Below are 13,305 nucleotides of genomic sequence, written 5' to 3'. Positions count from 1 at the left end.
TCATGATTTATTATTATTATCGGTGTATTTTTTTCTCATTTTCAGCAAAATTGAAATTGTGAACAACAGACAATAAAAACACATCGAGCTTAAAACAAGACAATTTTCGGAGCAGACGTAGTTCCAGTGCAGTCCTGCTGAACCCCCATGACCTTTTCAAGAATTCTGTAATTCAAAAACTCAGATCAGGAAATACATTTTTTTTTTTTGCTGCTTGCTAATGTGGCTGATGGATTTAGAGTTGAGTTCCGCTGAGAGAAGACACAATGAACCGGACTGGTTGTTGTGTCTGAACCCGACCCAAGCCTGATGTTTCCCTGATTACAAGCACACGTGGTGTAAAAAAATCAAGTAGAAAACACAGCTAACGGGACCGAACCCGACCTGGACCTGAATATCTCTTCAAAATGTTGTATCTGAACCCAGCCGGACTCCGGTCGGGGATCCACACGCCACATAGACCAGGCTCCACGGGCTTCTTTCAATATTTACCAGCCAAACTAGTGGTGGACGACATGAACAAACTTTTGTGTAATAGCAAATAAAAAAAGAAACATTTTCAGGAAATTTCATAGAAACCAGATGAACAATGCCATGTTAGTTTTTTAAAACAAAACTGCAATCGAGAGTTACCATTAAAAAAATAAAGGGCTGCAGTGGTTTGACGGATTGTCAGACCAAATAAAACCAGAGAGAAAGAAACAGACCATCGTCATATCACCATCATATGATCCCAGACAAAGTTCTCCGATACTGTAGCTGCCAGAGTTAAAATTTATTTTAACTAATATGTTGAAGTTAGTGTTAATTTCCGACCCTGAATGTAAATTTCATATATTTGATCAGGAAACAGTTGCGTGTCTGTAGGTTGTGATTCTGTGAGTGATCTTCTGAGGTTGTGTAGAATCTTAGCACCAGAGAACCAAGGCACGAGTTCGAAAAACAAAGTGAGACGTTTCATAAATTACAGTAGAATCGGATGTTTGAAGCCTGAACAACTTGACAAACCAACAAGACTTGACAGAAATAAAATTAAAAACACGTGACGAACACGAAGGAGTCCATTTATAACTGCTGGCCAGTAAAATCTCATGAGTTCAACACCAGTCCGACGCAGCTCTGTCACACACGTGGTGGCGTCTGGGCGTTTTTGTCCGTGTGGGGAAACGTTAGGAAGACGCGAGCGCTCAGTCCGGCTCTCTGCTCTTGTCTTTGTAGAGATGCAGCTCCTCCATCTTCTCCTGCAGGAAGGAAACGGGCATGGAGCCGCCTCGGCTTCTCGGGGGCAGCGTGTTGGCCTGGGAAACAGAAACGTTTTGGTTCTTAGCAGGATTATGCAAAAACTACTCAACCGATTTCGATTCAATTGTGCGGAGGGGAGGGACATGACACAGGAGAAAAACACACGTGAAGTAAAATATACGATAGAATCCTGTCAGGTCCCATCTTACCCTTTTGTCTGGAGATCCGTTCACCAGAGTGTTGTGGTTGTTTCCCCTCTTGTCCTTTTTCTGAGGCGTCCACACGCCGGGATCCGTCTGAGTGGAGCGGTCCGACAGCGAAGAATCACTGCTGTTGTTTTTCCAAACCGAGGAGCCCTTGTCCTGTTCCGTCTCGTTACTTTGGGGGAAAACAAAGGTCTCCTCCTCTGAACCTGCCACAGAACATTGGACATTAAGTGTTTAGGGTCATTTTACAGGCAGGGAGATGTGTGTAGTGTGCGTGATGAGGAGAACGGACGCACTCCAGCTATTGCCTTTGGTTCTGGAGTCAGGGGCGGGGGTGCACGGACAGGACCCGGTCGTGTTTTTGTGTTTCTTCAAGCACTCCATTCCCACCAGGTTTCTGCAGTGTCTGTGGCAGTTTATCCCACAGTCTGAGGGACAGAGAGCAACAGAATGTCACAAATCAAATGACATTCACAAGGCAGCAGAAGATGCAACTGGAGACTGGAAAGAAAAATGTTTTTCGTAAATTGGCTGAACTGAAATCTTGCTTTTGGTCTGATCCTACCTTTACAGTGGTAGCCCTGTTTGATGACTCCCCACAGCTACAAGAGAACACGAGAAGTCATATTAAAGTTTGTTTGGCCAAAGAAAAACCATAACACACAAAAAAAACGTAAAGACAAATACTGACAAAGCCTCCACACGTGTCGCAGAACGTCGGCCGTTTGTACGTGGTTTCGTGGAAGTTGTGCACGTCTCTGAAGTTGTAGCCCAGCTTGGCACATATGGACATTCCCCTCATGAAGTAAGAGGTGATCTCCTCACGGCTGATTTGTCCTTCCCTGGACAGACAAGTGCAGAATACAAGTGAGTGAGCGAGCTGAGGTTTTTATAATCCATTCACCAACTCATCTCATTTCATCTTGGCTCTATTCTGTGCCGGATGCAGCTTCCTCACCTTTCGGTTTCGTGGGTGCAGAAGGAAAAAGGGAAGTTGGCGGCAATCTTCTCAAAGTCCTCCTGTGAGATGTAGCCATCTTGGTTCTGGTTGTAGTTTTTCATGATGGACTGCAGGGGGCAACAGAGCCGTCAGATATCCTGCAGCCTAGTTCTGCTTTAAGCCTGACAAGTAATAAGGAAGTGAAAGAGCGGAGGCTGCTGCAGAGCCTCATACTCACATCCACCATCTGTTTGACGTGTTTCGATATGGTGTCGGGGTCGAGCCTGGGGTTGACTCCCGAGCCCCACTCGGCCACCACCGGAGGTTTCACCGGAGCTACAGGCTGCGGAGCGACAAGATGAAGATAAGAAACAAGAAAACAAGAAAAAAGAAAGAGAGCGCACACCCACCACATGACACGCTTCGCCCCAACGTACGGCCCTTTGATGTGGCCGACTTTGATGCAGATCAGCACCGAGTGTGTGCTTTTGTTTTGAACTTTAGTTTTACACCTACAGAAAGTACATGCGTGTCCCTCCTCTCGTGAAAAGGTTAAAGCAAGTGTCACGCTGATGTCTTTAAAGAGAACAAAGCTGACCTGGATCTTCGGGTTCCTGGGTTCCTTGGTGTACGAAAGTTCATAGATCTCATCTTCGGTGTAGTATAAATCTAGAGAAAGCTGAAGCATTAAAAGAACATAATTTGAGATGTTCTTAAGATGTGGAATCTTTTTTTTAAATCTGAGAACTTGTTGTTTCGGCCTCGTACCGTGAGCAGGTGCAGGAGGTCTTTGTTGGCCTCGAAGGGCGGCGTGCAGCTGTGGATGGCCAGCAGGTCGTTGATGTTGCTGTACAGGTGCTGCAGCTTGCTCAGGTTGATCTTGTCCCCGTCGATGTAGTCGGGCAAGGCCTCGTTCAGCGAGATCAGATCCTTCAGGTGGACGCCCAGGATCGGCACCTTGAAGCCACTGCACTCGTTGTAAAGGCGCCGGTAGTTGCTGTAGTTGCTGCGCGAGGCGAGCAGCTCCGTCATCTCACTCAGGGCCTGGGAGAGGAAAATGAACAAGAAATGCTCCTGTCATGTCTTTACAGCTCCTTATTTAGACTAGGACTTAGCATGATGTGTTCAAATATTCCTTTTAGGGTGTGAATTGTGTGTTTTCCCCACATTTAACTAACTCAATTAACTGAAAAACTTAAACAACAAAACAGAAATAATCCTCAAGAGGGAGAAGTTGTTCCCCTGCAAGAACGGAAAATGTCGCCTGTAACAAATTAATTCTCCAACTTACACTTGTCAATAGACACAGAGAGATTCAGATAGTTCCTCACAGAGAAAGTAAGATGTAACAGGTGAAACAGACACGAAGCCAGGAAGGAGATTGACTCAAGACCGAACATTTCCATTTGTGGTGTCGTCAGCCCCTCTGACTCATGGTTTTGTGTAATAAGTGAAATACCTTAGTGACGTCAGGAGGCAGCAGGTTGGATGTGTCCTTGAGGCGGGAGATGGAGCTGTGACACAGGCCTCCGGTTACAGCCATTAGAGTGTTAAAGTTTTGCAGAGACCGGAGTTTCTACAGAGGAGAGACAAATAAAGTCATCTCGACTTTTTACCGAAAACAAAAAATCCACGTGAACCCAGGTTTTTAAAGGAGATTTTACCTGAGCCACGTGGATGAACTTGGTGAAGACCTGCGCCCTCTGCTGGGCCGTGTGTCTGCTGAGGATCATCAGCTGGACCCACTGCGAGACGCCGTTGCACATCATGACCGACCGCTCCAGGGCGGGGTTGTCCCTCACCGAGCCTCGCACCACGTAGCTGCGGTAGTCCATGAACTGGCCAATCAGACAGCACCGGGTCAGGGCTTTGACTCAGGTGAGCAAGGGAAGCAGAAAACTGTCTCCAACACATAACTCAGCCACTTTCAGCAGTTTCACCGACCGGATAATTGTAGTGAAACGCAAAACTAGGTCATGAAGGAGAAAATTCCTCTTCGACATCTTGGAAGGAACGTTGCACTTGACCTCTCGATAAAACTGAATATCCAGAGCCTCTTTCTAATCAGACGTTACAGCAGGTTGGAGTCTGGAGATGCAGGTTTTCATAAGTTAATGGATTTGTTAGAGAGGCTCAGTTCAGTTGCTCTTATCCACTGGATCTTTCTTTTAAAATGCTTTTGCTGAAACTCCAAAGTAAGTTGTGCTGCAGAAGATATTAAACACCAGATAAAGGAATTCTTTACAATCTGACGTTCTTCTTACTGACACCACAGATCAATAAAACACTGTAAACTCAACGTCACAGTCATTTTATTTTATGTCTTTGTTTTCCTTAACTCTTAGTGACAGAGAAGGACCAGTACATTTTAAATTAAATTAATCTTTGAGAGTTTGATTCCCTCAAAAGTTTCTCAAATCATGTTTCCACTAACAGTTGCTCCTGCAGTGTGACGTCTTTCTTTATCAGGGATCAACTGGGACATTTGGTATTTTAATTATCATGTGGTCAGTTAAGCGTGTTCTTTAATCTTCACGGTATGTGCTTTCACCTATTGTGTTCGTCTTTGGAGCGGCAGCTTTGCAGTAAGTATCGGCGACATGATGAATTCTCATGAAGGAAATGACATTTTCTGCTGAACTTACTGAAACGTTACAGAAGTTCTTGAACTCCAGGTAGCTGATGTGCTGGGCCATTTCCTCCGGCTCCATGTGGTCGAAGATCAGAGAGACCTTCCTCTTCTTCACCGAGGGTGAGGGTGCCTGGGATGCATTCGCATGAGGGCCTCTGGGAAAAAGAAAGCCGGGCAACAGGACAAAAATAGAAGGGATTTTTCTATTTATAGAAAGACGTGTTTGAGACGTGGCCAAATAAGCAAAGTACAATTCCTCCGGACGGTGAATCAAATCAAAAACACGTCTCACAAGCAGGAGGAGTCGATGAGCTGCGACTGCGTCTCCTCTCCGTCCGACCGAACCAGCGCCCACAGGTCCCCCATGGTCTGCTCAAGCATTGGGTCTGCCTCGAACACGGCCGGGAACTGGCTGATCCACTGCCTTGCCACCAAGCAGCACAGAAACCATGTTTACTACCCGCAAATAGAGCAGGATAACCAGTTCTGTCACACATTGTGTCATACAACACGCTCATGTGCCTGGTGCCATTACTCACCTGACAAGGTGGCAGATCTGGGCCCGTCTCTGTCCTCTCTTGTCCAGCGCACCGTCCTTATAAGTGAGCCAAGGAGTCAAGGATGTTAACACACATGCAGATACTGCACAGCACCACACCAAACACCAGCAGGGATATATACTTCAAATCTGCTCTGGCGTCAAGGAGTGCAAAACAAAGCCATGTCTGTTTTCTGATCTGATTAATGACATGTGATTGGGAGCAGTGCACCGGTTGGCCCGGCGCGCTGCACTGAGCGACAGCGGAGGATATAGGGCGAGAAGTTTCTGGGCGAAGGTCTGAGATGGAACGACCCAACTGTGCATCATCAGCGTCACATGGACCAGCTGTGACCCTCTGGGGCTGGACAGCTTCCCCTCGGAATCTGCAGGAGAAACACGGCAGCACGTCACACCACGAGGATTAACGTGGGTCACAACAACAACAAGAGGGAAAGCACTGCACCGGGCCTCATTAGGCAGCCGGTTCAGCTCAGTTCACTTCAGTGTCAGATTCCAGAATGAGTTTTCTTCAGATGCTTCGTTTCTCTGTCTTCATTCGAAGATGAGCAGCTCAGGTGTGACTGTGTGTGTCTGTTCACTTAGAGACACAATGACAAGCTGCACTGTGGTTTCCCTCCTGTTCACTTTACTGGACCAGGTACAGACGACTTTGACCTCAATAAACAAGAAGGAAATACATCTAAACATCCACAGCTTTTTCTTGTGAAAGGAACGTTTCTCTATTTTTGATCCCTCTTTTTAACCCAATGTTTTCATGAGCATTAAACTGAAAACACTATGATACAGCTGTTTGTCAAAGTAAAGTGACTTTGAAAAATAAAACATGAAACAAATATGCATCTAATTTTAAATCTTCTCATCATGCGTTATGTCATTGTCTCTCACGGCATTTAATTTAAGTTGCTGCTAAAAGGGAACAAAGACCAAAAATAAGACTGACAGTTGCGTGGGTGTAGGCGTCACTACTCAGGGTTAACCTGACTGACGCAGCGTTTATCCTCCGTCAATATACTTTTCATATTCACGTATGCGTGTGTCTCTCTCTCGCTCTATTAAATGAAACGTGTTCATGCATGAGATCCGCTTTAAACATGTAACACTGTGTGTTGGGTTTTCATGTAAATGCCTTGTTGACATTACTTGAAGGATAAATTTAGAACGACCACTTCCTCCAAGTGTTATGTTGACATTCAGATATTTATATATTTGTGCATCTCTTGTGTTCATTATTATTTTTACCGTTGATGATAAACCAGGATATAAATTGTGTTCAGACATGTTGCTGAGGAGTTTTTCCTCAACAGTAAATGACAAACGCTCTGGATGCCAGGGGACACCTAGGCATGTTTTTGTGATTTGGGTGAAGTGACAAATGAAGAGGGTTGAGACTTCAGAAACAGAGGGAGCGAGGAGAGAGAGAGAGACTCAAATAGTTTAACAGTGCATGGGAATAGCTAGTTGGCCTCTGCAGCCCAACAGAACAAAGCTTGATTGTATGAGACTGGTCTTTGTTTCCCTCGCTCGCTCGCTCCCTCCCTCCCTCTCTCTCCCTCCTTGTCAGTCTCTCTCACCCTGTGTTACCCCCTTACTCTCCCTCCTCGTCCCTCATTTATATAACCTGGTTGATAAAGAGTGAAGACACATGACACAAACTTTGGGAACACATGCAAACGCATGAGACAGACACTGACCAAAGCAGTTCAGGCAGCGCTGTATGAGCTCATCCAGGCTGGCAGCGCTGGAGCTGGAAGGGGAGCTGGGGCTCTGCAGGGCCCGGCTGATGTCCTGAGGACTGGGACATGTGTTCCTCCTCCGCTGGACCAGTTTCCTGCTCTTCAGCACAGCAGGGCTGTCGCTGGATTTCCTGAGAGAGAGAGAGAGAGAGAGAGACAGAGAGACAGACAGGGGAGAGTGTGAGAGAGGCAGACAGACACAGAGTCGGAGTTTTAGAAACCTCGAAATAAGTAGAGCAGAGTGTGGTGAGTTAGTGCAGGTCACCATCTGAGGAGATGCAGTTCTTCAGATCTGATAAGCTTGTGCTAGAGTGCTGCAGTTCAATCATGCACAAACACTGCAAACAGCTCCACAGCTTTCTGTGTCTCTACCTGAAGACAGATCCGAGTGGCACTGGGTAGATCACGTACCTCGTAACATCAAATTCCATCAAGCCGATTGAAATTGCAGACATTCATAGATGTAATTTACCTGAATATCCCTAAATCGTTCCATCAAAATCCATGCATCATTCCCTAAGAAGATAAGATTAATGCTGAGAAATGCCCTATTTTACAATATTATTATCCTTGATCTGCACGTTTATCTGGATCCACACCAAAACTTCACAGATTCTTCCTTCGCCCACATGTGGAAATCTGTTGTTTTTGTGTAACCTTGCTTATAAAACTACAAACATACAAACAAACCAACAAACAAATGGACAGGATATAAAACTTCTCCGTGGCAGAGGTAACAATGGTGGAACAGTTGATTAAAGGGCACAGGGTTAAATGTTGGACGGGCTTTTCATCCTCTTTCAAGATACACATATGACGACTAATGAGGTAAATAAATAAATATAATGACAACTGTAACTCATGCATCAACCTGGCAACACAGCTCAGCTTCTCTCGTGTGTTTTTAAATGCATGTGACCACTTTGAGAGCTACAAGCTAACGCACAGCAAACTGTAGCTACAGGACTCTCTGAAAAACGGACTGTCAGGCTGGAAAAGTACAATATTACATCACATTCTAATGAGGTCACACATCTACAGCAACACTAATGTGCAAGTCACTGTAATTCTTCAGGTTCCTCAGGAAACCAGATGTGGTTTCACACAATGCATCACAGTTTGTGTCACCCATGGTAACGGGGTGGGGGTGTTGTGGAGGAGACGGATGACAACGGTCTGGATAAACTGGACAACGTATTTTCAGAATAAAATAAAAAAAGAAATGAATGAAAGCTGAAGCAGAGTGGCAGTGAGTTAAGACCTTTGCAGTGAAGGTGGACTGACGGCGTGGTCAGTGCAAAAGAAAGTTCACTCACAGACAGTGATGAGCAACGCGTTCTTTACCACGGACTCACTTTTTTAAGGGGTTTTCAAAGCGAGTCAAAGGAGACTCCTGTGTTTCATGATGCGATTAATGCTTCCTCTTCACATCAAGGGCTCAGTTTAGCAACGTCTGACTCTATTACACAATATCCAGTAACTGACGCTTCTCAAACTCTTTACACTTAAACTGCTCCAGTTTTGTGAAAGAGTCGAGGGAGCGGTCTGATCCCGGTTCCTCCAGCCAGGTCTCCTCAAAAAGGAGGGAAATCTTGACATTTCGTCACTGCATGTTTTGATTTCACCCCAAAAAATTAAAAATTTGCATAGCATGCAACCTGGAAAAAGTGTGCTGGTGTGTGTTCTGCAGCAAATGTGATGACATTACCAGGAAACACTGTGAGTTCAGAGAACTGGTGACAAGTTCCCTGAATGACCAGACTTACATCCCCTTCTCTTAACCTCTATTTGTTTGAGCACGCAAAACACACAATGCAAAGCTCAACGCACACACACGCATCCACATTGCGCACGCACACAAAAATGCGAGGTTGGCTTCATGCACGACACATGATTGGACACTCATGGATGCACACTTTCATACCGGTGCACAGGGGGACATTCACTGCTCTCCTGCCTGTACGTGCTCATCACAGCACACATTGCCCTTTTCAGTCATGCCCGAACAGGGACGACCCCAATCTCTCTGGGTCCTGGTCCAGCCCCAAGCGGCGGGTTTGGAAACCTGCAGGGCGACAAACCCCCCCCCCCTCTCCACCTCCTCCTCGCCTCATTACACCGACTGGCCACTGAAATCAAAACACCAACACGCAGCAGCACAGCGTGTACCGCCGCCACCTGTTTTTATGTTAGGATAGGTGAGGCCCCACAACACAAACACATGCACACTTCAGAGGGAGTAGAGCGAGAACATAACACAAACTAGAACATAACAAAGGTGACTGGGTTCAAAGTAACAGTCCGTCACAGACCTGATGCACTTCTGCAACGGATTCCAGTGAAGAACTCACACCTCTCACCACATTCTGTGACGTCTGCGCTTTGAGAGAAACTGAAGGGTTCAGTTCATCTCTTTCTCCTCAGACCCACATCATAGTGGTTTACTGTGCAGGGTAATTTGAGATTTGAGATTATGGAATACAAAAGAAATTAAAAATCAGTGAGTTAGTTGGGAATATCAGCCTTTACGCTCAGAAGACCATTAAATAAATCTCCTTCATTCAAATAAACCGTTTTCTGTAATTAAAAAGGGGGATTTAGTATAAACCATACAAACATAACCCCGGTGGGACTTGAACCTATGATCCCCAGCTCTAGAGGCAGGCGCATTATCCACTTTGGCTTTGGGTTTAGGTACAGTGGCAGCCGAGTTCTTTCTATGTGAACGTTGCATGTTCTCCCTGTGGGGGTTTTCTGCGACTGGCCCCCCTGCTACCCTAATAGATAGATGGACCTCAGGTGGGACTTGAACCTACAATCTGCGACTCTGGAGGCAAACATTCATCCATTAATGCTCTTAACTGCTTCAAATGAACCTTTTTTTTAAATTATTGAGTCATCTACTTAACTTTTAATTGAGTAATATCAATAAATTGTAATAAAAGAAAAGCCTATATCCTATGTTTCTGCTTGATGACTCATCTGTTGCAGGCTGTAAAATACACGTACAATATGAAGATGATTGTATTTCATAAAGTGTAAACCAATGTGGTGAGTAAACTAAAATAAAGGTTCAATCTCTGACTTGTTATCTCCATGCCCTTTGCAACCTGACGTCTGTCTCTGTGACTCAGAGTGAATCCATCTCTGTCCGTCAACACGAGGAGACACGAGCGCTACTACAAAACAGAAGTGCCGTTGGGGAAACGTTATTGATGTCATGACGTCTGTGAGGGAGTTTCCCCCCAAAGTGCTGAGCAGGTAACACGCCACACCGCAAGCTCTTTTCTGTGGAAGCAGCCTGGCCTGCTGAAGAGACCAACTGTCTGCTGGTGGTAAATAATCTGCCTGCTGTAGTGGACTTCCATGCAAATCTGAGACGGAGGACAACTGTAGTTACTGTTTGGACATTTGCATCCCCCTTTTCCAAAGAGTCAGAAACCCAACGTGGGTGGATATGAGAATTTCCCTTCTTTATTTAACAGTACGTCCATGAAAATGAGGGAAATTAGGTTTTTATTAATCATTACTGAACTCGGGTGTGGGTCCATCATATTACAGATTTTGTATGAAGAAGACATCCGACTCCTCCTTCTCCCTCCTGGCTCCTCCTTCACCCCCTTTTTCCCTTCTTCCTTCATCCGCGCTCTATTCAAGCCATTCAGGAAACAGCTTCTCCTTTTTTTCCTCTTTGGAAATACCCCTCTCACTCCCCTTCTCATCCGTGTCAGGACTCCTGGCCACAGATCCACTTCCCCCAGCCTCCTCCTCCTCCTCCTCCTCCTCCTCCCCCCTTTTCCCTCTCTCGCTCTCACACTGGCGGGGGGATATGCAAATTCCTCTCTTTCTTTCCTTAATTGATTAATTGAAGCCAGGGCCCTTTGAAGGCCTTGTTTGTGAGCTGCTCTTTTCCTCTTTTGCTCTTCGCTCTCACAACCTGCGTACTTGTTCCCTTCTGCATCATCTGCTGCCACAAGTTATTCAATCAGTACATTACATAAATCAACTGTTGTTGATAATCTACAGCAAATAAACTTGGGAGGAAAAACAACAGTCCTGTGTTTGAGAGCCTGACCTGACATGTGGGGGTTAAAGCTTTCTGATTGTTCCATGAATCTACCTGTGCACACACACACACACATGGGTTTGTGCAGCTATCCTTATTAGGACTTTGCATCGACTTCCATTCATTGTAGACAGCCTAACCAAAACCTTATCCCTAACCTTAACCATGACCAATTCATTCCTAACCTTAACCTATACCCACAATTCACACCTCACCACTGACCTTAACCAGGACCTCAGACATGACGCTTTGCCTCATTAGGACCAGAGTTTGGTCCCCAACAGGTCTGCTGGTCCTCACTACGTCAGTATTAATGCTGTCAACGGTTCCAAAGAAGAAACTAAAACTCATAACTCTTGTCCGTCACTTAAAATGTAATGAGTTATGTTATGACGTCTTGTTTTTTTTATCTCAATAATGAGTAACCAGATTTCAGTCCCCACAAATGAAGTAATACCTAAACCACACACACACGTTCATCACACACTCATTAAGGTTTTATTTATGTCAACTTCATCTTTCTCCCCTTTCTGGTTTCTTTCAAGTCTAATTCATTTATTTACTATTTCAATTATTTATTATAATTTATTCTTTTCCTGTAATTTCTGTGTCCTCGCATGGTTTTAATCATTTGCACAACTTATCAGAGACCAATCGTGGCATCACGTGTTATTTTCTTTACTACTGATTTAAGATAACCTCTCTCCATCAGTCCACCTCAAACACAGGTAGATAATCACCTGGTAGCTCCTGCACCTTAACATTCAAAACCCATCAGTCCTCTCTTTCCAGGTAATCTGATAAGAGCTGCGGTCACAACGACAGCAGTAGAGAAAGTACCTGTGAAAACACAACTAACAAAAAACTGGCTGCTTTTCAGGAGCATCGAAGATCAAATGCAAAAAATATAGATAAGTAAGAACATGTCTGAAGCGACAGAACAGAAAAGCAGAACACAGTTCCATGGAAAGGTGAGCAGGCGGCGCTCAACAGGAACGCACAACTGTTGAATGTCAGTCAGGGCTCGCTTGTGTGCAGTACACACAAATAATTTGAGAAGTTGATAGCCTCACTGATATGCAGGTCAAAGACTTCAGCTATGACTGTGTGTGTGTGTGTGTGTGTGAGTGATAAGTGATAAGTGTCCGCAGCGTTTCTCTTCAACACAGAGTCTCTTTTCTGCAACTGCAAACTTTGCACATTAAAAATAAATTGCATTAAAACACACACACACAAAGTTGCAGATAAAAAAGTTAATGCCCCAGTTTCTCTTCCACTTGCTCGAGAGCCTTTTGCAGAAACCACGGAGCCTCTCAGATAACGATAACCTCAGGGTTCACACGTCTCTGCTGCACATGAAAGTCTTGCTGCTGACACATACTCAAACCGAGCAGCGAGTGGTTGAGTGCACCAGACTCTCAGTTTTGATGCACCCTCTTCTATTTTTTTTAATTACCTCTTGGTCTTGTTCATTGCAGAGCTCTTCTCCTCAGCGGCACTCCTCCTGCACTGGTGATCCGCACGGGCATCTGAGCGTGTCCCTACAGCTCCATGGTTGACCCTACTCCTCCTCCTCCTCCTCGTCTGTGTCCTTTATGTGTTTATATGCCCAGGACAGCAGGAGCGGGCACAGGACAGAGAGCTGCTGGGGGGTGAGGCCTGCCCACCGACCTGTCATCGACTGAACTAAACTCCCTGCCTCAACCCTGCTTATCAAACCGCTCAGTGAGTCAGTCAGCCACACTCTCTCAGCTATCTGCAGATATCTGTCAACCACAAATCAGCAGCAGAACAGACTCCACGCTCCCTCCGCCGGCGACAAAGCCGACAAGTTAACCCTGAAACACAAGCTTCAAAGTAAAGTGCAAGAGCGAGCGAAAGTCCTCCACTTGTCCCTGCAACATAAACAAGTCAGCATCTTAAA

General features: G+C 45.4%; 1 protein-coding gene across 5 annotated transcripts; it reads right to left on the bottom strand.

Annotated features, from left to right (window-relative positions):
• Positions 1-6: 6 nt before the first annotated feature.
• rasgrp4 (RAS guanyl releasing protein 4) lies at positions 7-13,305 on the bottom strand. Of its 5 annotated transcripts, none has more exons than XM_035153784.2 (17): positions 12,838-13,305; positions 7,274-7,446; positions 5,833-5,944; positions 5,560-5,622; positions 5,313-5,444; positions 5,034-5,175; positions 4,053-4,226; positions 3,848-3,964; positions 3,157-3,432; positions 2,987-3,067; positions 2,627-2,731; positions 2,407-2,516; positions 2,140-2,290; positions 2,014-2,050; positions 1,745-1,876; positions 1,452-1,654; positions 7-1,298 (listed from the first exon to the last, which is right to left on the bottom strand). In XM_035153784.2, exons 1-17 carry the CDS (start codon positions 12,852-12,854, stop codon positions 1,188-1,190), a joined length of 2,136 nt encoding a protein of 711 aa, XP_035009675.1. In that variant the 5' UTR covers positions 12,855-13,305; the 3' UTR covers positions 7-1,187. The 5 variants fall into 5 exon arrangements, with proteins under 5 accessions (XP_035009675.1, XP_035009676.1, XP_035009678.1 ...); XM_035153785.2 differs by having other exon boundaries at positions 1,757-1,876; XM_035153787.2 differs by lacking the exon at positions 4,053-4,226.

The sequence above is a fragment of the Hippoglossus stenolepis genome, chromosome 4, assembly GCF_022539355.2.
Source record: "Hippoglossus stenolepis isolate QCI-W04-F060 chromosome 4, HSTE1.2, whole genome shotgun sequence".
In the NCBI taxonomy this organism is placed as follows: Eukaryota; Metazoa; Chordata; class Actinopteri; order Pleuronectiformes; family Pleuronectidae; genus Hippoglossus; species Hippoglossus stenolepis.
The sequence above is the reverse complement of the archived record's forward strand: the minus strand, read 5'-3'. Positions and strand labels throughout refer to the sequence as shown.